Source organism: Pantherophis guttatus, chromosome 1, assembly GCF_059756535.1.
Source record: "Pantherophis guttatus breed Tessera chromosome 1, ASM5975653v1, whole genome shotgun sequence".
Taxonomy (NCBI): Eukaryota; Metazoa; Chordata; class Lepidosauria; order Squamata; family Colubridae; genus Pantherophis; species Pantherophis guttatus.
In genome coordinates this window covers 72,174,585-72,200,597 of record NC_142063.1, presented here as the reverse complement: position 1 = coordinate 72,200,597, position 26,013 = coordinate 72,174,585, and the positions used below count along the sequence as shown (strand labels likewise).

Genomic DNA, 26,013 nt, shown 5'->3' with positions numbered 1-26,013 from the left:
AACCCACGCCACTGATTATGGGAATGCTGGGATGGTCTTAAATGCAAGCACTAATCATAAAGTTGCTTTTTCAGTGCTGTCATAACTTCAAATAGTCATCAAATAAGATCCACCTTAATATATTTTGATTCCCAAAATTCTGCAATTGAGAATGAGTTGACAGAGGTTGTTGGCTTAGCATTTGGAGCGATCATGGTCAGTTTAGAAACCCCTGATAACATGTTTAGTATGACAAGATGCTTGTTCGGCTTTGGATAAATGCTCAACATTGAATCATTCCATTCACTTTGGGATGCTGGCTTTGACTTAACATGATTATTACGTGAATTGGGAGTAATAGATTATGACTTGAAAACAATCTAACCCATCCACATCCTTTTATCTATTTATTTAGATAAAATTGCCAGTATCACTGGGAATCTTTGGTTGGATCCATAGAGTGGTCTCTTATGGGCTTTGTCAAATCTAGGATAGCTATCATGTATTATGATTTATAAGAAAATCAAATTCTCTGCAGAGCTCTTTCATCTGTATATCAAATATCAGAGCAGCTGCTTTCTGAAATGGTAAGGATATTAAAAGAATGATCACTCCTACAAAATAAAATTCCATTATTTATGACCAAATGAGTTTGAAGCAGCTATTTAGCTGTGATGTCTTGACTGAACATAACCTTGAATTAGCAATGAACTTGATTTCCTTAAGCTTCCCTCTGAATGAATTTGTGAAGTGGGGGTGGGTGAGTGGAGGAGTAGGAGCCATGGCAAATCCTGATGTTATAATGAAACTGAACTTGAGCATTCCTGGATCAGTAGGCTAGAACTGGATGCTCTTACTCATAATTGATGCATTTCCAGATGACTTCATAATGGATTGCTTTCACAGTTTGACATTCTCCTTTGTCATATTTATTCTTGAATCATATACTTCTTAAATTGCCTTGAACTTTAAAGCAAATAACTCTCTTTTAAATGCCTTTCTTCTGGACCTTTCCTTTGTAATGTTAAAAAAAAATCTCTTTCAGTGAGTTGAAAAGTCTCTTTCAGCTGAGCTCAGTTCCTGGTGGTACCTGAGTGCATCCATGTGGTTGAGTTAATAACAGTAGAGAACAGGATGTCATTACCACATTCTGGGAAGTTTTCTTCAAATCCCTGGTATTTTTTTTGGTGGCCACCCACCTAATCACTCCAACATTGCTCAGCTTTTTCAAGATCAGTCAAGGTCACCTGCTATGATAAAAACATTTCGAAATTGGAGAACAGGATAGGGTGATTGAAGGTACGTTCTCTGAATCCCCTTTGGATCTTAAAAGCACAAAATAAGAGTTGGGGTTGTATGGGCTAGCAGAGTTTCACATCCACACATGCATTCCTACACCGGGAGGGCTTTGGATAGCCTCAGGATCATCTCCTTGAATGCAAAAGTTGTCTGTCTGTTTGTACTTGTCTGCTTGTCCAATTCCTGGACAAATAAAGCTTGTTTTGTTTGTGAAAAACAAAGCTGGTGGCCACAACGATGGAGGGAAGGGAGCCACAGCTTGTCTTCCCCCTTGATTTGCTTGCTCATGCTATGAAATAAGGATGCATGTTCATCTGGAAAACTCTAGAGGCAGTCTTTCAGTTTCAGCTCACACTGAAGCAGTTATTTTCCATTTTTCTGGTAACTCTTATTTGGGGTAACCATTATATTGAGACTCTGAGCTTTCTGACCTGGTGAGCTCCTTTAGAATTCTGAGATATTGTTACAGGAGGCTCGCCATTCCCAAAATTGTTGCCATGTGGAACAAAGCCATGAATTCACAAAAGTGCTACCTGCACCATTCTAGCCCACCTTCCACAGAACACTCCCCCTCCGGTCCTATTTCTGCCCAGATGGGCCCTGTGGTAAATAAAGCACTGAGTTGTAGCCATTAATTTTAAGGCCCGTTTCGACACAGAGGCCTTCTGAGAAAGATGATGCTGGAGGCTGATTCATATCTTTGCGGCATGCAAAATTAATCTGGAAATTAAACTGAATCATTTTAATTAATTTGTTACGCTTTATGACCACCCTCAGAGTGAGACGATAAATTTAATCCTCCTCTTGACAGAACCATCCCCAAATACTACACATCTGGAACAAAATGAGGCAGAAACCTGTCTAAATCAAGGGTGTCCAACCTTGATAACCCTTAAGATTTGTGGATTTCAAGCGTCAAAATTCCTCGGCCAGAATGCTCTAAATTTTTATCTATTATTTGGTACTTATTACCATGTAAATAAGTACCTCCCCACCCCTTTCTGGATTCATGCATTTCTCTGAGCATAATATCTTTGTTTTGTTTCTCCCCCCCCCCATCTCTATTAGTTCTCTTAAGAAAACTGATGTTACTACATTTCCCCCAGTGGTGGGTTTCAAAATTTTTTACTTCCGGTTCTGTGGGTGTGGCTTGGTGGGCGTGGCATTGCTTGGTGGGAGTGGCTTGGTGGGAGAGGCAGGGGAAGGATACTGTAAAATCTCCATTTCCTCCCGATCAGCTGGGAGGCAGAGAATAGATGGGGGCGGAGCCAGTCAGAATTTTTACTACCGGTTCTCCGAACTACTCAAAATTTCTGCTACCGGTTCTCCAGAACCTGTCAGAACCTGTTGGATTTCATCCCTGACTATAAGCCCATGTGGTTAGTGTATGGTTCACTATACACTATACATTGTATGAATGCAGAGAATTGGGTTGAGTAGGTGGGGCTCAGTTTACCATGCGTGAGTGTATACTGTGCAAGCATACCAATGTTCATCAAATAATTCATGCAAGAATATCAGTGTTATACCTTGTCAGCAAGGCAGTAATAAATGTATTTAAGCTGCCACAAGACTTTCTTCTTTTAAAGATAAAAGGCTTAGCTTTTTAGCACTAAGATGAGGCCTCCAGCCTTACTAAAACCTGGAGCAGGATCCCTTTTGTGGACAGGACTCTGAGGCAATCCACATAAATGTTCTTTTACTGCAATGACTAGAATCTATAAGAATTAGAAGGCTATAATTAACTATTCTTCCATTATCCAGCATCATCATGGGGTGGCTTGGTTCATAATTATCACACTGCCTAGATGTGAAGTGGGATTTTCATGCAGAGTAGAAATTGTGAAAGCGAAATCAAGAGCTTATTGTAGTTCATCTTCATGGTGAACAGGAGGATAGTATTCCTAGCAGATTGTAAAATCTACATATCTTTCTTTTTATACAATTGTAGCTAAATATATCTCCCATTAAATATTTCACAATCTTTAGCTGCCCAAGTCAATTGCATATACATGTCCCTCCCTGGGTAAAATTAGAGTAAAAGCCCAGCTCTGAGTAGCTAAGAAATTTTGGAATTTAAAGTGATGGTTCTGCCTAAGTCACTCCTATCAAATGTGGTCTTATGGAGTTGTTCTGATCCAGCCTTAGCAAGTAATGATAAGCTGCTTACTCATGAGTAAAAACAAACCCCTTTTCAAACAGGGTAGGAATAGTTTTTTATTCATGTAGATAAACAAAAACCAAACGTAATTAGTCACAACAGACCTGGCCAAGAAATCCGAATTGCTTGCTGTATCCTAAAAGTGAACCGTTGTCTTTGACAACCGGCCACTCCCAAAACCCAAAACTCCCAAAACCCAGGCAGGGAGGGACTGGCTAGCATCCACGTCTGCTTTTCCTTGAGAGTCGGCTTATTGTTTTCCTTTGCTCTCCTCTCTTTTCCACTCAGCGCATACATGCATCTGGGATGGGCCCCATCTGTTCCTTCCCCTCACTCAGCTCAGGCCCCGAAGACAGCTGCTTCTCCACCTGGGGGAGGATGGAAGGCCCCAGCTCTGCCTCTGTCTCTGATGCTGTTTCCTTATCAGAGCCTTCCAAAGGCTCCCAAGCTGGCCCAGGCTCTCCCTCAACCTCCTCCTCGTCTGACTCTGCAGCTAGCTCTGCTGGCAGCTGACAGGCCACAACTGGAGTTTTCAGTCAACTTAATGGGAGAAAACCATTCTATTTCTAGGATCAAAGATGGTCTTCTGCTACCTGACCTCAGCTCAGAGGTTTTATGGACATATCCAAATCATTTTCTTGGCAAAAGTATGGAAGTGGTTTGCCGTCACTGCCGTCCCAGTCTAGACTATAGTTATGTGTTTCTTGGTGGTCTCTAATAATATTAGCCAAGGTCAGGCAGATGCTGCAACCTCCTTAGACCTTTCTAGGATTAGTAATGTTAAAGTTGAGATAACGGCTAGAGTCCTAGATCCTACAACATGTTTCCATTCCTATCGAAGTATCATAAGTGGTAAGACTTTCCATAATGTAAGAAGACCATTTCACACCAAACCAGCAGCATTTCCCCAAGCAGCTTTGACGACTTGCTGCTGTTCATCACTCATGATGCTTGCAGCTAACGTCCTTCTATTACTGGCAAGATAGCTATTTTGATTAAAGAACAAAAAAAAAATTTTTTTTCCATCAGAAGAAAAAAATGCTTGTGCTTTGTGGTGTCTTGGTGAAAAGCTGTTTGTTTACCTACTGAAATGATTGGAAAACAACACTCAGCAGAGTCACTTGCAGTGCTACTCCCAAGACACAATCTGTGTAGATCCCTAGAGTATAGTAAACAAAGAGGACATCAGCCTGTTCTTGCCAAACATCCAGAAGCCACTTTAAGTCTCTTCCCTTTCTGTTCTCTAAGTTCATATTGCAGAAGTTGTGCTTAAAGTAAAGAAAGCCTTTGCATCTTATATGGCTGAAAGCTGCATCCTGATCTGAGGACTGTTAACATGAATTTACGTTTAGTTTCATGCAACTGGGTTGTGGAAGAGATTTGTGTTCTTCTAGCTCCCTAAAGTTATTTCTGGAAATTCTATACAGGCAGGGAAGGATTCTACTAAATACACTACTGAGCAATCAGTAGTGGTATTGAAATGCTGGTGCTACCAGTTTGCTATCGGTAGTGTGCGGGTGCTCACTTTGCGAGTGTGTGTTGCTTCTGTGCATGCGGGTGGGCGCCACTATCCCTGCCCACCCGGCGAGCCTCCTGCCGCCACCATTACCGGATCTCCCGAACCGGGGCGAATCAGGAGCAACCCACCACTGGAGCAGATCCTTGATAGCTTTTATGGACCTGGGCAGAAGCACCTACTGTTTTGTAGGGCTTTTTTCAGGATCCTGTAGGAGTTGCTACCATGGGGAGAAGAGAAAACATTTCTATAAGTATAGCATGTATGCAAATCTGGATCCAGCTTGCTATGTCTTCATTTAAATCTGATTCATTCCTACTAAAATCTGCTTTAATAGCTCTGGAGTTGACTCTTCCCATCTGATGGAAAATTTAAAATAGGAGTAAGCAATCTTCAGGCTGAAAGCTGAACTGAGCCACTGAATTGGCCAAAATTTTTAATTGAAGTTGAATTGAATTAATGTTTTTGAATTAAATACAATTACTAGTATTCCTCATATATTTAGCCCCTTTTCCCTTCAGGTGCATTAAAAGTTATAATTCAGCACCAAATTTTGGATCGGGTTTTAGGATTACTTTCAAGGTTTCTTTGAGGAACAGCCTGTAGATTTATATCCCTCTTCAACAGCATGTAAACATATTACATTAGTTGTAGATGCATGCATGTAGGTTTTCTTATAGAATTAGATAGATAATTCTATAAGCATTTGTAACAGCAGGACTAGAGACTGCAACCTAATATCACTTCCCATTGTTGAATCTATGCATTCAACATTCTCACCTATGTCATGAGAACTAGCCTTCTGAAATTTACCTTTCCAGCTTAAAAACTGTCAGTTTGTATTTTTCAATGATTCCTGATATTTCTCAGATGCTGCATTCCTTAACCAGGATATATGAACTAGTCCTTGAATGATTGGTTTGGTCCCAAAATTCCAAAACTCACACATTTGGCTCTGCTGGGTACATACATGTAAGGGAAACATGGAAGCATCATCAACCCCAAAGCCATAAACAGAGTCTCCCATTAGATGCAGGAATCGGAAGTCATCACCAACTGGTCTGAAAATGCCATCCATATTCCTGATTTGGCACCTGCCCGTTCTCATTTATGGAAAGATGGATAATAAAGATTATGCTACATTTCAGGACAATACATCTTTTCACAGCAAACAATACAGTAATGCTAGATTGCACATTGATAAAAATATTAAACCACAACATCTAAAACAGATAAAACAAATACATTTAATATCAAATGTAGTACTGCAGCAGAGAGAATGGTGAGAGTCGTGTCAATCTTTCAAAAACCAACTGGAACAGAATGGTCTTTAGAACCTCCAAAATCTCAAAAAAATAATTGTGAAACCTCCCTGGGGTTGGAATTCAAGACATGATCTGCCAATGACTTCTACTCCTTGGTCACCTTTCAAACCTTCTACTCCTTGGTCACTGCACCACCAGTGAGATGGACCTAAGAACACACACAGGTGTGTGTGGGTGGGTGGGTAGGTGGGTGGGTGTGAGTGTGCCAGTTTGGCCTCATGGTTAAGGCACCAGTCTAAAAAGCTGGAGGCTGTGAGTTCTAGTCCTGCCTTAGCCATGAAAGTCAGCTGGGTGACCTTGGGCCAATCACTTGCTTTGAGCCCAACCCAAGTCACAAGATTGTTATTGTGGAGAAAATAGAAGGAGGAAGGTACATTGGATATATTCGCTACCTTGAGTTATTTGTAAAAATAATAAAGCTGGGATACAAATAAATACGCATGCATGCACATATTTTATTAAATAATTTAAAATAATAAGAATAGCAGTGCAGACAAAAAAACCTACAAATGCTAAATGCATCTTTAACTGTTATAAAATATTAACAAACTGTATCATCTAAATGAACAATTACATTATATATGCACTGCATATAATGTTAAAAAAAATGGAGAGGGAAAAAAAGAGAAAAGAGAGAAAAGGAACAGGAGCGCTGAAAGTTTGTGTAATAAAGAACTTCAGAAAAATTTACCATAATACTTGAAAATTTTCCTCCTTGCCACTTTGTCAAAAGAAGCTAATGATGAGCCACGTTATTAACAGTTCATAGCTGCAATTTAGCGCAGACTTATCCTAATGTTAAATATGTATTTTTTATTTATTTCTCACATTTCTAAACCACCCATTTCCCTCAAAGAGGGACTCTACAGTGCACAATAAAATGTCAAAATAGCAGTTATATATGTTGTATATATAAAAGTTAAAAATTTGAACAGAAGGCAAGAAGTTAAAATTAGTTAAAAGTTGGTGAAGGCAGAGCTTTCAGGGTGCTAAAGAGCCCCAATTTGTCTGAAATCGCCCCCTGATCCCACGTCCAAATTTATTGACCTCTTGACAGATTCTGAACACAGATTCTATGGTCAAGAAGAGTGTGTCCTTATTGAGCAGCAAAGTCGTGTTCCAAGGTCATGCTGACTGTCTTATGAATTTTAAACCAAAATTATTGGATAAATTATAACCATCATGGGATAAAGCCAAACTATGGGATTAAATGTTCTAATCATGACTTGCATCTCCAACAGCATGACAATTGTAAGTAATTCTTATTAAACATAATGAAAGGTAAAGGATTCCCCTATCCAGTCGAGTCCGACTCTAGGGGGCCCACCTCACAGGGTGGTGATTGTAGAGAAAATAGTACAGATACTATGTATGTTTGCCAGCTTAAGTTACTTATAAAGCAATAAAGGTGGGATACAACTGTAGTAAACAAACAAGTAAGTAAATAGTATATTTCTAATATACATGGAGGTATGTATACATGTTTACTCAAGTCTCCAAGATGGATTTTATGGGTATATTGCAGACCATCTGGAGCAGAAGCTGAACAAGTCTCATTCCTTGAGCAGACTTTGGCTATGCAGTACATGAGGGAATCTGCCAAATGGCTAGAAGAGTTTCTTGTTTTTATTTCTTCAATTAGCTATCCCAGTGCTATTTGAAAATGCAAAGTTCACTTGAAAATATCTGCAGATGTTGGATGTCTTGCAGCATAAATTGCAATGAAGAAATACTTCCTGACCCCAATCTTGCTATCCATGCAAGGATGGCACATCCATTGTTTATTGCAGCTATTTATATCCTATATAAATTCAAAGGCACCTCACTGCAACACCAATTAAGTACACTCAACAATGAAAAAATATTCTTTAAGCTCATTAGAACCATCCTTCTGAGCAATTGATGGAAGATGAGCTGGGACAGGGCTAGACAGTTCTGCTCTACTACATACTTGACTTATTTTCACCTGTCTCCCGCATAAGTCTTGAATCCTTCACATATGGCAGTGGTGCCAGTTGGCCCATTGGAAGGGACCTGGAGAACAGCCAGCTGGAGCAGGAAATGCTCTTTGGCCATCTGCCTCATGCTACAGGTGAGGCATTATTTGAACTATATTTCAAAAGTGTTTCATCTAACTATATCTATTTCTCGAAGCCAGCAAATAAACTCCCTTTTATTTTAGAGGGGTTTTTTTTCTTATATTACAATGGGAAGGAAAGCTTTGTCACCTTTTCAACAATCCTTTGTGGACCCCCTGTGATGACATTTTGGCACCCCAGAGGTCTCCGGGGCACAGATTGAGAACCACTGCCTTAGAGGAAGTAAATTATCTGGATCTACATTTGGGCCTGGGTAGAAAGTGCACTGGTCATCTAGTGGTTGATCAATACTGGGATCTGAATGAGGGGAATGTATCCCTTCTCATCTATTCAGACCTCTTGGCTTCTACAACCATCACCATTGTACCCTTCTGACTTCAAAGGCAGGGCATTGGGGATCCTGTTCTGAAGTTGTTCTACTCTTTCCTGAGTAGGCAGTGCCACTTGTGATGATTGGGGAGAGGTCACCCAAACAGATGCCCACTTGTGGCTGCTGCCGGGTTCATCTTTATCTCCCCTGCTATTTCACATCTATACAAGGCTCCTGGGAAGGTCATCAATTGGTTTGAGCTGTGGTGAAAGGAAAGAAACTGAGATTAAGTCTCTGCAAGAAGGAGATTTCTGGGCAAACTTTGTCTCCCTCAGTGATAATTCTGGATAAAAACTCTCCTCTTGAAGGAGCAGGCCCACTTGGGAGGTTTCTTAGAGTCAAAGTTATATATTTTTATTTATTTATCAAATTTAGGAGCCATCCTTCAGATCTGCTCCCGAGACTCTTCCCAGCTTCCTAAGCACATTTAGAAAGCGATGGAGTGTCTCTAGAGAGAAGCCTCTTTAGCAGGAAGGTCATTTTCTGCTGAGAGCCTACAAAAGGCAGAAGGATCTTTAGTGATGCTTGCTAAGAAAGAGCAATAGGGAAGAAACAGAAGGGGAAACCACCGAATAAGCGTTCCCAGTTAGTGAATGACTCACGAAATGGAAAAGCATAACTGAAGTATGAAAAGAAAATGCTACTGGAGGCTCAGAGCATGCATATTGCTTTTGAAAGATAAAACCTGGGTTAAACATTATTGGGGAAATTGAAAGAAAAGATAGGCAACACAAAAGAGGAAACCCTCCAGAGGTTTAACCACTTATTCAACAATAGCAACAAACAAGAGCTTGTAGTATAGTGGACTAAAGCACTGTAATTAACATCTGCTGCTTGCAATTACTGCAAGTTCAAATCTCACCAGGCTCAAGGTTGACTCAGCCTTCCATCCTTTCAAAGGTAGGTGAAATGAGGACCCAGATTGTGGGGGCAATAAACTGACTTTGTATAAATATACAAAAGTATGAAGACTATTGCTTAACGCATTGTAAGCCGCCCTGAATCTCCGGAGAAGGGCGGCATATAAATTAAAGCAAAAAAACAAAAACAAAAGAAGGAAGAAGAGATATCTAATCACAATGGACAAGAAGATGAGATCCAGGTGCAGAAGATATTGAGCAAAGTGGTATTTGTCCATGACTACAGAGAAATGTCTAGCCACTGACTGCTCTTTATTTTCTGAGATATTTTTTTTTTAAATATTTTACTTTTCGGTCTAGCTATGGTTTTCCATCCCATCCAAATACTAACCAAGTCCAAAACTAGGAAAGGCTAGCCTGAAAAATATGAGAAGAAAATTACAAATAACTTTCTGCAATTTGACTTATTATATTTAAATCTTAATTATATTATATTATCTCTTAGCTAATCTGGGCCTTAGAAACTTGATGATTTTATGTTCTGCATAAATTAATGAAATTCTGGCCTTAAACTTAGATTTCCTCCCTAAATAAGATCATGGACGGCAGCTGTGGAAAAATATTTGTGTGCAAACTTGTATAAATGGGGCACTTCTTCATAGACAGACGTGATGATGTCATTTCCACTATTAGTAATTTTTGGGTGGGAGCAGTAGCAGAAAGGATATTTTTGCTGCAAGCTTAGAAACATTGCAGTAATCATACCAAAAAGGACATGTAAAGCATAGCAGGGAAGTAATACAGCTTTCATATGAATACATGAAACTTCCTTACTTCAAAGTTGACCATTAGGACTGTATTCATAAATTGCTGCAGCTGAAGAATTGGCTTGCTTGAGAAATGAATGAATTTCACACTGAAATTGAAAATCCTTACAAGGATCAACATGCTTCCGATATAGTAGTAATGGATACCAGGGACAATTTCCGTGACTTCATAAAAAGATTTGATGAAGTTGCTGGGACTAAATGATTGATCTCTAAAAGGAATTAAAACTCAGTGCTTGATCATGTGCTTTGATCACAAACAGTCTATATCCAACTTTTTCATAACCTCCAAGTGACACTGAGAAAGGCTTCAGTCTGAAATCTTGCAGAACTGCTGTGGCATTAGATGTCAATGATTCTGGTTGGGCTCAGAATAATTGCTCTTCTCCCAAATACTCATCTCCCCATGGGAGTGCGTAAAGATAATTCTGTGCTAGGTGCATCGATGTTTTGTTTCAGAATAAGGCAGCTTCTTGTGAGCCTGCAATTGTGAAGCCTTTGCTGTCTTTTACTCTTCATGCTTCCAGCAACTTGTCTCTTTGTGGCACTGACAGGCCACCTTATACAAAGAGGTTGCTCTCTGACTGCACCAGGCAGAATTCTTGGGCAAAGGGCAGCTGTTTATGCTATTGTACCTGTTATTTGATACATAAATATAGAACTACATTCTCAGGGCTGTCAAGGATTTTAGTTTCAGATTCACACCTTAACGGGAAGGAAGTGTGGAGACAGGAAGAGACATGGGGGTGGATGACAGAAAGGAATGGCTACCTTCATTTCAACCTCCATGAGAAGCAAGGAGAGAATCTAGCTGAATTTTAATAAGGCAAAGAGTTTATTGCTTTTGAAGGCAATGGGAAAATTTCCAATGGTGACAGCAACTTTTTTTATGGGTTGAAATCTCTTTTTTCCCACCCCTCATCACATTATACCTATTTCCCTCTAAAGCATGCTGGGTGGGGAATTCTGGGAATTGAAGTGCACCTAGCATAAAGTTGACTAATACACTGCTCTAAAGCTGTATTCATCCAAAGAGGAGCTCCTGGCCCTACTGACAACAGATAGTCCTCAACTTATGACCACAATTGAGCCCAAAATTTGTTATTAAGTGAGAAATTTGTTAAGTGAGTTTTGCCCCCATTTTCTGACTTTTCCTGCCACATTTGTTAAGTGAATCACTGCAGTTAAATTAGTAACACCGTTGTTAAGTGAATCTGGATTCCCCATTGACTTTACTTGTCAGAATGTTGCAAAAGGTGACCATGTGACTCCGGGACACTGCAACCGTCATAAATGTGAGTCAGTTGCCAACCATCTGAATGTAAATCACATGACCATGGGGATGCTGCAACAGTCGTAAGTGTGAAAAACGGTCATAAGTAACTTTTTTTTAGTGCCGTTGTAACTTCGAACAGTCACTAAACAGTCTGTTGTAAGCCGAGGGTTACCTGTACATGGTTAGCTACATGAACCTGGAAGCAAAGGAGCAAAAGGACAGTGTGATCTTTGGATAACAAAGATATATGAGCCTGGTGGCGCAGTGGACTAAGTGCTGTAAAAGTAGCACTTAGTTGCCAGCTGCCTGCAATTACTGCAAGTTCAAATCTCACCAGGCTCAAGGTTGACTCAGCCTTCCATCCTTCCAAGGTAGGTAAAATGAGGACCCGGATTGTGGGGGCAATAAACTGACTTTGTATAAAAAAAGAACACCACTTGGGGGGGCCCGAAAGCCCTACTAAGCAGGTATATACAAAAGTATGAAGGCTATTGCTTAATGCATTGTAAGATGCCCTGAGTCTCCGGAGAAGGGCGGCATATAAATCAAACTAATAAATAAATAACCATTTCTTGACCCAGTCCAAATCTGTCTTTGGACTGGGTCAACCCTGCTGACTCTGCTTCTGCTCTCTCTTTGCGAGGAAGGGGATAAATTCAGGACCAAGCCTTTGTTCTATGCCTTTGTGCATTTAAGATGTATTGTTTTGAATGGAAATGTCAGTCCCCAGATTTTTATTTGTTTGGGATATCATTGGCAAGACTGTGTCAGTCAAGAAGGAGAATTTAATCCTTTACCACGCCGTAGCTGTCCTAATGAAAATCTGCCGCTTTAGGCTGCTGTCTGCGTTGGGAACAAATCCCCATTAGTGCTCTTTGTGATGTGTGACAAATTTCCGTCACATCTGACAAGTGCATGTAGAATCAGGCTATGACTCTTTGTTGTTCAAAAGAGAACTCAGGTGACCCGGGCCAATGATTGAAAAGATTTTGCCGCAGCATTCAGGCATTTTCTTTCTTTTATCTGTCACACCCTTTTCCCAATCTCCACCCCCATCTGAAATTACCATCTGTAAGCAGCAGCTACTTTCTCTTGCCGCCTAACAGCATCGGCCCCTAAAATTATGCCTTTCTTTCATGAGAGAGTCAATTCTGATTTCCACGGATGCTCACAACAACAACAACAACAACACCTATGGATGATATCCAGCGAACGTTCGTTGTATCTATAACTCATGAAATCAACAAGGCTTGAATTCAGGGCTAACTTGTGCAACTGGTTTAATGGGGACATGCCGGAATTTAATCAACAATAGTGACTGATCAATATGATGTCAGAATCAGTGACAGCATAGTTTGGACCAAAAATTGCTAGACAATCAATTTAAGCACAGGAGGGGAGAACCAAAGGAAATAGGATGCTGGACCAGGCAGATCTTATGTCTGCTTTGCAGGCTACTGTGAATGGATTGAGGGTACTTTTGTGTATCAAACTTGATTTTGCAATTCTGCATCATAATAGCGGAGGACAATATTCCTAAGCATATACGTATAGGTAATCCTCAACTTACAACAGTTCATTTAGTACTGCTAAAAGTTACAACACCACTGAAAGAAGTGACTTATGACCATTTTTCACACTTACGACGGTGGCAGCATCCCCATGATCATGTGATCAAAATTCGGATGCTTGCTTGGCAATTAATTCATATTCATGAGAGTTGCAGTCTCCCGGGGTCATGTAAACATCTTTTGCGACCTTCTGACAAGCAAAGTCAGTTGGGAAGCCAGACTCACTTTAACAACTGTGTTACTAACAACTGCAGCAATTCACTTAACAACTGTGGCAAGTAAGGTCAGAAAATGGGGCAAAATTCATTTAACGATTGTCTCACTTAGCAACAGAAATTATGGGCTCTACTGTGGTCGTAAGTCGAGGACTAACCTGTATTACCATCTGAAGCAGAGTTAGAGCAGGTCCACTGCAGTTGATCAATCCCATTCCATGATCAGGTCCAGGACAACTTGCCATGGCTAACTTGCTACGGGACAACCCAGCCATAACAGTTACACTAATATCAAAGAAATGGTGGAATAGGCTGTGGTGAGTTGGTCATGGTGAGTTGGCTGTGGTGAGTTGTCCCATTCTGTGATCAATGAGTGAATAAAGACAGGATCTGGAGACAGGGTCAATTCCAGAAATTGCATTGAAATGTCTGCTGTTATTACATCTAGCCCTTACCAGACAGACAGATAGACAAGACAGAAAGACAGACAGACGGACGGATGATGGACCTAGTCATCACACACACATACGCAGAGAGAGTTTTATAGTATACATAAAACATTCAATAAGTACAAAAATTAATATTAAAGGCTGGGAGAAAACATAAGATAATATGAACAATGGAGTCACCTCATCAAATCCCACTCCCTTGCGACCCCCCAAACCTGTTAACATAAGGTTTCGAAAGACTTCTGGAAGTTTGGTAGAGATGAAGCCAATCTCATCTAGAGGGGATGATGTCCCACAGGACAGGTGCCACAGCAGAAAAGGCCTGTCTCCTGGGTGGTCCCACCAGATGTGACTCCTTAGCAGATGAGACCAGCAATATACCTCTTCTGCCAGACTTGATGAAATGGACAGATGGAATTGGGAAGAGGCAGTCCATCTAATGCTGACATTATGATGAAGGTGGGGGCCAAATTGTTTAAATCCATGGCTTCTTATGTTGTGTCTCCCTTTTAAGGTCAGGAATTTTTGCCATCTTGGAAAAGACAGTCCAGGTTGCAAAAAAAGTGAGAGCAGGGATCCTATGTCTGGCTTTGAACTAATCAATTCTTTGGCCCTTGTCACAGAGTAGTACCATTGTGAAGAGGAAAAAAAACAGAGTCTAAAAAAAGAAGAGTCTCTATTGGAAATGATATGATATAAAAATATGCAGAGAGAAGTGCAGAATTAACCCATTCTTGCTATGTTGTACCTGGCACAAAATACAGGCGTGGAGATTTCTCACTGCAGTCATAGGACAGAACATTTAATAGCTATGTACTTTTGCCTGTGCCTGTGCAGCTCTGTATAATTGAAGTGAATGTGTGGCTTCAGTTCAGGAAAGGTACAATTTGTGTAGAGTTTTTGTGAAAGAAAAACAAGCATCATAAGGAAAAGCTGAATCTCTTGCCAAAAACATGACAAGAAAGAACATCATAAAGGTGTCTGAGAACAGACCAGGTTGCTAGATTTTTGTCTGTTGACCCTGTGCTGACAGCAGCTCTTTTCGGTCTTCTTATCATTCTGTAAATTGAAGATACCAGGACATGATGCAAGCAAAAGAATTTTTTTTACATACAGCCGCAGTCCAGCCAGTGAGTCACTACCCTGAACCTATAAATGGTTTTCTGCTCTGAAATAACCACAGTGCTTATATAGTGGAGTTTGCATCTTCAGTGGGTATAAAGTATCCCCCAGTGACAAAAGGGCTGATGTGGGAAGCCCTGGTACATATGGTCCCATGGTTTTCCCAAATATTTTAAAATAAATTAGTCTCAGGCTTTCATTTGCAGTCTAGAAAAGATAAAGAAGATATGCTGAACAATCCAAAGCACTATGTAGCAGCTTTATAACTTTTACAGGGATGGGCATGCAAATGTTACGTATCGACTTTTTGTTTTCCATATATATATATATATATATATATATACATGCATAGCTTCTGTATGAACAACAGTCTTATTCCCATCTTGTGTGGCTATTGATTACAGAGCATTTCTTCAGATTATAACAGAAGATGGAAAGAGATCGTTGTGAATGGCTTTGTTTAAGAAAATAAAGTGCAAGTGTTGTTGAGCTAAAAGTATGCAATTTAAAGAGAAAATATTATTGGGTATTATGCATGACTTCATGTTAAGTAGCTTTGCAGTTCAATTATCCATATTTATGTTTTCATACATTTATGTTTTCATTACACTCTTTTTCTTTAGTTTAACATTGTTGATGCTGCCCCATATAATTCAGCATTCTATATGCTTTATGCTTTGTATGTGTGTGTATTATTTTATCATACAGTTTGGATCCATTTGCCTCTCTTTATGAAGTTTTGTTCTTGGTGCATAGGGAATTCCTGGCTCATTTGTAAAACAAACAAACAAACAAACAAACACCAACCCATCCATGCCACCTTTATGTCAATTTCTAATTGCAGTTTAGACAATTTCTGCTGAGATTAGAGATTGGAAAATGGGATCTGATGCTCATCTAAATGAGAGTACCATTTCCTAAATTGTCTCCTTTTCATCCAACTCCACATCCTTTCCCTTGTTGGTCTTGAAAGAATAATTCTCTAAAATAGACCTACACCATAGTAGTTGCTGTTCCTTTTTCTCTTGTAGCCTGCCTACTTCAAGCTGAGCTGGTGAATTATGAGCGGGTCAAAGAATATTGCCTGAAAGTACTGAAGAAAGAAGGAGAGAACTTCAAGGCACTCTACCGGTCAGGAGTAGCATTCTATCATCTTGGAGACTACAACAAGGCCCTTTACTACTTGAAAGAAGCAAGGTCTCGACAGCCAACAGGTACTAGAAAGTGATCATCTGCTGTTGCTCTATTCTCATCAGCATTGTTTGCCTCTCCTTTTTAAAAATGTATTTTGCTCAGAACAAGTTCCCTTGTCTTCGCTCTGGTCATTTTTTTCTGCTCCTCTTTTCACACTTGTCATCCACAGAACTATATAAGAAAAGTGCAATTGCTCAGAACTGCAATCCTGCATCATATTTATGAATGCTACTGACAGAAGCAAGGAAACATGCAAGGGTGTGAATGCTTGCATGTTTCCCTGCCTCTAACAGTAGTAATCATAAATATGATGCAGGGAAATATAGGATCGCAGCACAGAAAAATTAGGGGGCACTATTCTATTGAGCCACAATTCTTAGGTCCCATCATGGACCTTGAAGTACTCTGTAATACATGAATTTCAGAAACAAAAATGTGGACTGAAGTAATTGCACCTGGGAGTCACTCAATTTTTTAAAGCAAGACTCATTAGCTTTTGTCCCATACTTTAATTTTTAAAAAATTCTGCTAGTTATCAGTTCAGATCTACGCAAAAAGTTATCCTTCTTCTAGCAAAACATTGGGTGTTCAGGAAGAGGGAAGGAGAAATAATAGGAATATTAGTAAAAGAGAGTATAAGGGCAGGTGGAAGGGGAGAAAAAGAGAAATTGACCCCAGATGCCATCAGAATGTGGCTTCTGACAGAGTATTATTGGGGAATATAGTTCAGAATAAAGAAAAGGTCTTCTATCCATTATTTAAAACACTTTTGGTTTGGTTACCTGAGAACTGAAACACTGAAAATGGTGCATAGAAATATGTGTGTGTGTTTATATGTATATGTGTAACACTCACATTTTGAAAAATGACCCAGCCACTAAATTTCCATCAAAGTGAGAGTTATTCATTACTTTCAGAAGAATTAACTTTAGGTAATCCTCTGGAGAAAAAAGGATTACAAAGCTTGGGAAGTGGGTGACAAGATTGCTCTCTTGCTTGCCCTTATTATTGAAGTGGAACGACTTTCCTTGAAGTCAGTCTGAACTGATCACTTGAATCCTGGTGGGTTGTTGTGGGTAGATGTTTTTTGCATTCAGAAACAAAACATGCCTTATGTCTGTTTTGAAAGACATGGAGGAGCAGTGGTGATCAAGCTGTCATTCTTTTTCCTATTCTTCTCACTTTGATCAATGTACTGTTATGTCTACTGTGGGGGAGTGTTGGAATTCTATTCATTTGTCAAATGGGAGTCAAGGGCATGACACAGAGAAATACAAGAGTCTAGCTCACAAGTTCCAAAACTAGGTGAATAAAGATAGATTCGAATAGATTTTTTTAAATATTTTACCTCATTCCAGCATCTGGTGTTAAAGATTGTGCAGGATAACTTTGCTGCATTGTCTAAAAACCTACTAGTAGTGATATGCATTTGGAGGATGCCAATCATTTCTTGGGAATAAGAGCTGAATTTGTGACAGATTTCACTCAGATTTCTCCCATTTTTAGCAGGTTCTCGTAGCTGTCAAAAGGACATCAACAAAGAGTTAGCTAATGAGCTGGGAACTATTTGCTCAGAAGACTCCATGGGTTGGAACTAATATAAAACTAAGGTTAAGGTTTTCTCTAGCAAAAGATGTGTACAAACAAACCACTCTCTGTCCCTCAGAAGGCAAGCTGGACATTTGCTTTGCATTGTCCTCTTCATATCCCACAAGACATTCTGCTTCCATCTGTCATGCTTGGCTTGATGCTGCCTGAAGCGCTTTTCGTTCGTCTCAGACAGCTGCGTAGCTGTATTTGCTCTGCCAATATGTTTATATACCCTTTCAGTCAGCCTGGTTAGATTAGAGGTTGTCATATCTACTCTGCATCTTACTTAACTACAGGAAATATCTGACTTCTTCCAAATGAAAATTAATTAGAGGGGAGTATTAAATTATTTTCATTTGCCGCTGTCCCCCCCTTCCCTAGCACTAAGGAAGCTTCAGGAACCCACTAGTGTTACCAGCTATTTCATATTTGGTCACCATTTTTACATTTACACATTTCATGCTCGATTTCATCTGGAGAAAATGTTTCTTAAATGGTAGAGGAGAGGGAGATATTTGATCTAAAATTGCTACACAAGAAGATGGGAGAGGAGATCATTTTAAGTCTCTTGACCTGCTGTTAGATACATATCAGAAGATTCCATAAGACTCAAGTTTGATGAAAAGCAGTTAGTGGATTATCTGGAGGGAGAGGATTAGATCCAAAAGTTCCTAAAGGTGATTAAAGTTTGAGACTTCTCAAATAAAACTCACAGCAAATCCATTCATTTTCACAAAAGTGCAAAGCGCTCCATTCAGAGGTAGGCTGCTGCCGGTTTTGACCGGTTTGGGCAAACCGGTAGTTGTGACCTGCCCATCCACCCATCCGCCCCAGTGCTATCCCATCCTATATCACTGTGTTTTTGAAGCCATGTGCATGCACAGAAGGCCACATGCATGCACACTCACACTTTCAGTGCTGGGCGAACCGGTTGTTACAACTGGCAGCAGCCCACCACTGGCTCCATTGAATTCAAAGCCAACCTTTGCAGGAATTGGCTGCGCTAGCAGCTGTCCCTGCTGTCACTGACTCAGCTATAACTTTTTGGAACTCGATACCTGCTCTGAATAAGTGTGTGTGTGTGTTTGTCAGAGCGTCAGCCCTTTAAAGTTGACCAGATCAGGAAATGGATTCCAAAGAGGACTAGCACTATATTTTATTTAAATAGGTTATACTAACAGAATAATGTGGCCTGATGTGTTTTCCCTTCCCTCCCTCTTATACCCCAAGGAGTCAAGGAGGAGATTATCTGAGTCTCTTGTTAATGCTTTTCCTATTTCCTAGACTCAGTGCATATTTTTGCATATGTTTTTGTTGTAATATCTCTAAACAGTTTCTCCGAGGTTATCTCCAAGGCACGCTACAGTAAGACATCTGCCAAACTCTATTGATCTTTCCTCTGCCTTGTGCTCACCTGGGTGAATTGTTGAAATCCATTTTTGACAAGTTGATCTGTGACATGTAACCTACCCATTACTGTAGCTGCTGCTTCCAAAGTGGTGTTTATGAGTTCGATTTGCTTGCTTTTTTAAAATCAATTTCTATGTTTTGAGAACAGAGTGGTATAATCAAGTAAAATCCTACTTGGAAGCTGATACAAAACTGGACCTCAATGTGTTACATATTTTATGTAATTTATGATAGCTACTCTACCTTACCGCCACCCTCCTTTGTCTACACCCATGCTTATGAAATAATGGCATGGGAGAGGAGAGAGACCACATACCGTACTTGTGGTGCACAAGAATTCGATGCATTTAGTAAGAGTACATTAGTACAACCCAGTGGAAGCTCACTTCACTGAGTAAGCAGGAATGTATTTTAGAGATGAATCCTGTGTTCTAAAAACCTACTGCTGGAGAAGCATGTCTTTTATACCTCTTTATTTCCCTGCCAAGAGCTTACAGTACGGAAAAACTAACCTGCCTGAACTGCATTCTACCTTTGCCCCCTAACCTCAATCAGAAAAAAAGTAGAGAAGAATGTGAGATAATTGAGCCATTCTTTTATTCGAAGTTGAAGTTTGCAGTAGGGCAGGAAACCTTTCAGAAGTGATAGGCCAGACACATGATGTGATTAAGAAAAATGTTGCCTTGACAATTTTGTGAGGATCCCTCTGTCCAGGCAAGTTCAGCCTTGCTATTATAAAATTTCCCCCCCTCAAGCAAAGGAAACAAGAATTGGCTTGACCCTCATCCTTATGTCTGTTGGGGTGGTTCTTCTTTTTCATGAATGATAGGCATGGAACTTTCCAGAGGACAAGCAGACAAATGTCAGTTCCACAGAGCTTACAAGATAATACGTGAAAAAAAGCACAGAAAAGGGAATCTCTGAAAATATAAATAGGGAACTACCACAAATGGCTTCACCTGCAGATGCTGGGGCGTGCTTACATGCAGCTCCATCAAGGCATGAGAAGCAGATGTGCTGAAAGCTTCACAAAAACAAGGCTTGAGGAAAGATTTGAAGGCAGAAGGGAAATGGTTTTATGGAATCCTGCAAGGCAATTCAAAGCATTTAGGGGAGGGGTGAGAAAAGATGTAATATTATGAAATTTAAGCAATACTTGGTACATTTTTAATTTCCCAAATGCTATCTTATTCTTTACTGGCGTCCTCTTTTAAGAAAAATGCAAAATACTTTCATGAGGCCCTGAAAAATATTTAGGTGAGCTTCCTGATAAACACAGCCAGAATGTCAGACAGGGAGTTGGTTGGTGTTCCTAATCTTCACTGATGGATGAAATGATTGAAGAAGTCCAACATTTTGTCTGCTCTCCCCAAACTTTTGAGATGCAATGATCTCAAAAGTAGACTGGAAATTGCCATTGGAGAAGCTTCCATTAATTCTGGATTGTTTAATTAATGGAAGCAATATGAAGATTACTGAAGAACATGTCTATCATGCAAAGAGACCATTATGTTCACCTCACACGAAATTGCTTGATCCTAAGTAGCTATGATTGGCAGAAGTCTTTCATGATTTTATATAAGAGTTTTGAGAGGACAGAGTTCATCTGCAAATAAAGCATACTGTCAGCTATTATCCATGTTAAAATAGGGTGCCATCATATGGAGAACCTCCTCATTCCTGCCAATTTATGGATCTATAGATTAAATGTCCAGAAGCTACTTCGCCAGAGTATGGTGCCCATGAACATTAATGTGCCAGTGGTGAAATCCAATTTTTTTTACTACCGGTTCTGTGGGTGTGGCTTGGTGGGCATGGCAGGGGAAGGATACTGTAAAATCCCCATTCCCTCCCCACTCCTGGGGAAGGATATTGCAAAATCCCCATTCCCTCCCCACTCTGGGGCCAGCCAGAGGTGGTATTTGCTGGTTCTCCGAACTACTCAAAATTTCCACTACCAGTTCTCCAGAACCTGTCAGAACCTGCTGGATTTCACTCCTGTAATGTGCCCATTTGCCTGCCTCACCTGACTTTTTAAGAAGTATTTTTAATTAAATATAAACAGGAAGTAGTTTTACAAAGCAAACTCCAGCTTGGGGTCCAGAAACGTTCAGGTGGAGTGATAAGAGAGTTGCTTGGATGACTATTCTATTACATGGCACTTCTGTGACTGACCATGCCTCCTATAGCAACTGTCTTCTGAACAGGTTGATTTGCTATGGCAACAATTCTATGATGGCAACCATGACATGTTCTCAAATTGTCCAGGGAGCCTTTGGTACTAACAGATGACCTATCCCTGATCTATATAATCAGATGTTACAGACAGCAGACAGATCTGATTGTGAAATCAAGGAGAAACAACATCTAGGGAAATATTTGTTTTCCCCCAAACCCCCACAGCCCCAAATGTTTGAAAAATAGGGAAGACTTTAGATTGATAAGTTTCACAGTATGTGGTCACAATGAGGACTATAATAGAGTGATTATAACCCACCTGTCAAGAAATAACATATTTGCAATAAAAAAAATATGTAATTCCTTCGTTCCCTCCCTCCCTCTGGAGAGCAGTACAGCTTGAAATTGTCCTGGTTGCTGCCATTAGTTAGATTCACTGTTGCCATGCAACATACTTACATTATATTTTTTTTGGCTTCTCAGTGCACATCTCTGGATCAGCAAAGTCTCTTGAGCTGTCATACATCCTCAAAGACATTTTATAGGGTTTTTTTTAAAACAAATGAAAATATCACACAATATGCTAAAGAATGTGAAAGAAATAAAAGCCATTGTTTGTTTAAAAATGCTTTGATTTAATAAACCAGATGAATAGATTCACACATCAAAAATTGAACAGTATAGTTTAGAGCAATGTCTGAATCCAATCACTGTCAAAATTCTAGTATTCATAATCATGCTAAGTCACAAACATTTTAAGTATAATTGGATAAATTAACTCCAATGGCTGGCAACATCAAGTTAAGCCAAACTCAAGCCATGGATGGCATAAACACATTGACTGGGGGGAGGGGTAGTTGCAAGATTATGTTTCCAGTTGGAGGTTTAAGAAAATCATGTTAATCACGTTAATGTGTAAAATAAAACAAGAACAAGAACACTTGTTTTATGACATTTGTTAGTGTAATTGTCTAGAAAAAAGGACTCCGGTAAAGCTTGCAGAAATGATTTCCATGAAGAATTCCTTATCTAGGATTTTGATAACCAAGCCCAAGAATCTGCAGCAAAAATTGGCTGAGGGATTTTTGTGTGTGTGCTGTTATATCTTTGATTAAATCTTATTTTATCTCCAGATGTTGGAAAAGAAAATGCATTTGAGAAATTATTCATATGCATGAACTTATCCATAGGTCACTGGGTCCATTTCCTTCTGTGCTGACAAAAAAAGACATGCTCTCTACTTGGCATTTTATAGGTGGATTTTTAGGTCCCCTGCTCATCCCCCTATCACACACCTCTTCTGCATCATTTTAGAAATTCATCTGGTTGTTTCTGTGATCTTCAGGATGTGTGATTTTTAAGCCTATCTAGGTAATTATCCCTCTTTGTTCACTGGGCACATAGTCAAGGTTTCTGTGTCAAGAGGGGAGAGATTCAAGTGACAGAGAATATATTATACACATTACAAGGTTTGAACACTGTCTTAATAGCAAAGATGGCATTTGTATATTTTGAAGGTTCTTTGGAGTTTTATGACTGGTATGATGCACAATATACAAGGTAGCTACATTTCAATTTTTTAAAGCAAGCAGTACAAGTGTTATGAAGGGAACTGATAAAACAACTTCCTAGCTGCTCCCCAAATTATAAATATTTCATTATTTATTGAAACTATTTTTCGATCAGTCCAAGGATGAATTATGACATCATATAAAAAGAGCGGACAACGTAACAGGAAATTATATCTACATCAAAAGAGAAACAGGATACTTTTTTAAAAAAAGGGATATTTGTACTTTGAATGTGTAGAATATGTATCTTTTTTCTCAGGTAAGGATGGGCAACCTATAGAGCTCCTGATTCCACTCAGCTGCAACTTCCACCATTCTTCCTTGCTATCCATAATTTAGACTGTTGGGAGTGGTAATTGAAAAAAAATATTTTGAGGCTGAGAGATTCCCTACCAGATATTTTATGAAATTTCCAATTGCATGACTTTGATCGCATAGTGCTGAGCCTTCTAATTTTGAACTGTTTTATGGATGCTCTTTACATATTGTTGAAAATCAAGTTATGTTTTGTCTCTCACATTCATTTTTTCTTGTCCCCCCCCCACAAGAGATAGCTACTACTGGTAGAGTGTCAGATTTCATTATTTCTGATATGTATTTACTCATGCCTGAATGCAGTAATCAAGACCATTTCTGTATTTTTGCTGCATACATATTCAAGGAGATTGACACTACAATGTTATGGTAGGAATTAAATATCTGCATAATTTTCATATGTACCCTGCCAATGTAGACCAAGGTGATATCAAGAATTAGACTATCAACAAAGATCTGGTGCCCCACAATCCAAGAGTCCCATATATAAGACCATGCATTTCCCTCTTCCAGAGGAAGTTAGGGGCACCACAGAGGAAATTGGTCTTCACTATTACTCCATGGAAATGTATGTCTTGCAAACAGAATGTTTTAATGTCTTCATTGTTTCCAAGAGAGGTAGAGAAAGCTTCTGTCTGAAATCCTGGAGAGCTATTCCTAATATAGATAACGCCAGGCTAGCTCTCTATGTTTGAAAAAGCTATGCTCAAGTACCAACTAGATCAAATGAAGAATCCACCTGGCTTAACATAAGCTCATCAGATAGTTCCAGGAAGGCAACATTCCAACAGCTAGTTTCTTGTCGTCACTAATACCCTCTGATAGAATCCTATATTTTGATATGGTCTCCATTGCCCATTGATACTTAAAATCACATTATGTCCTTTGCAAAACATAAAGTACAGTCATCATGGTTACATGTTGCATGTGTAGGCAACACAGGTTGGGGGTATATTGTGGAGATGAGTAAATGAGTCTATGCTAATTGTAAAACATTCAGTGCTTGGTGACTAACAAGGACATGATACATACATACATAATACATACCTAACATACTAATGTCATTATATAGTTAGTCTGGTTTGAGCTTAGCATAGTATTTTGACTTAGTATTTGAGTTCTATGATAGAAAAACTAGCCATATGCTCAAGCTGATGGTTGATCGCTCCTAAAATAGCATTTCATTATTTTATTATGGTTAGAGTGCAGCACTGCAGGCTACTTCAGCTGACTGCTAGCTGCAGTTCAGCCGTTCATATCTCACCGGCTCAAGGTTGACTCAGCCTTCCATCCTTCCGATGTGGTAAAATGAGGACTCAGATTGTTGGGGGCAATATGCTGACTCTGTAAATCGCTTAGAGAGGACTGTAAAAGCACTATGAAGCGGTATGTAAGTCTAAGTGCTATTGCTATTGCTATTATTAGCAGTTGAGAATACAATCTAGAAATGTGGTTGTTGCGGATTTCAAGAAGAAAGTTATGCTAAGTAGATGTATTTTAATTATTTTTCCCTGCAGATACCAATGTTGTACGGTACATCCAGCTGACAGAAATGAAGCTTAGCAGATGTTCCCAGAGGGAAAAAGAAACATTGTAAGAAGAAACCCAGTTCTGTGGGCCTGAATGGACATGTCCTCCCCTAAATGATCACCGGGTGAATTGTCCTTCCCATTGGCTTCACATTAGATTGACAAGTTTTCTCTCCTCTCCTGATGTTACTTTTGATCTAAGAAGAGATCCTGGATCTAGCTTTGGCTATTTGCTGGTTTAGTGATAACATTCTATCCTCCTAGCACAATTGCTCTGGGAATTTGGATGAAGAAGAGCAATAGAAAAGGATTCACTTTGGCTTGTGCTTATATTCTGCTACTTTTGTCACAGCAGCCTTCCAGAGATCCTCCTTTTCTCTTCAAATACAAAGACAATAGCTAATGAAGAAAAAAATATATAATGAAACTCCCTTGTAGTACATTTTACGTAGTACAGAATGTTCAACAAAGTTGAGAGAGTTTGGGCATGGGATAGTATCTAAATGAGAATGTGAAAGATGCTGTTCTATATGGGGATGAAAACTGGAGCAATTACTTAATATCAAATATATGTTGTTAACAGGCAACAACCCCACATATTATTTCTTAGAAGGCATGGCTGGGCTCTAATACATAAAGGGGAAGCATGATTTTATAATTAGTTTTCAGATTATAGAAATCGAAGCACTGAATTATGGGCTTGCCACCATCTTAATATACACCTTAACTTTTCTGTGCCTCAGTTTTTCCATCTGTATAGAGGGAACAAAAATGTCTCCCTACCTCACAGGGGGTGTTGTGAGAATTTGTTAACTAATATTTGTACAGTGCTAAATTATATTACTGGTTCACTGGACTAAGCTTGCAATTCTTATACGCTGTCTTAATACTTTACTGCTTGTTTTCATTCATTATTTTTAACTCAAGGTTACACAGAGATCAGGCTATATAATCCTCCATATCAAGACATTCATCGCTTTATCCACTAAAGGCAAAATAGGCAGCAATGTCCAAACATCCTTCCAATGCTAGTGAGTATTTAGGGCATGATTTGTTCAAATGCCAGAAACTCAATTTTAGCTTCTAAATTGCCTCTTAAACCCAGAATATCTGATTTCACAAATGTGTTACTGAATTACAGGTTCTTTTAATCCCAC

The 26,013-nt window shown here is 39.5% G+C and overlaps 1 protein-coding gene and 1 long non-coding RNA gene across 2 annotated transcripts in view; one reads left to right on the top strand and one right to left on the bottom strand.

Moving 5' to 3' along the window:
* Positions 1-25,712, top strand: part of TTC9 (tetratricopeptide repeat domain 9) — a 33,086-nt gene extending 7,374 nt beyond the window's left edge. The window contains exons 2-3 of the mRNA XM_034417681.3: positions 16,101-16,283; positions 24,845-25,712. Coding sequence (XP_034273572.1) covers positions 16,101-16,283; positions 24,845-24,924 — 263 coding nt within the window. The 3' untranslated portion in view covers positions 24,925-25,712. The remainder of the gene's footprint in view (positions 1-16,100; positions 16,284-24,844) is intronic.
* On the bottom strand, positions 19,847-21,408 carry LOC132710703 (uncharacterized). The gene is made up of 2 exons (XR_009621424.2): positions 21,290-21,408; positions 19,847-20,349 (listed from the first exon to the last, which is right to left on the bottom strand). It is a non-coding gene; the product is annotated as an uncharacterized LOC132710703 (long non-coding RNA).
* Positions 25,713-26,013: the final 301 nt, after the last annotated feature.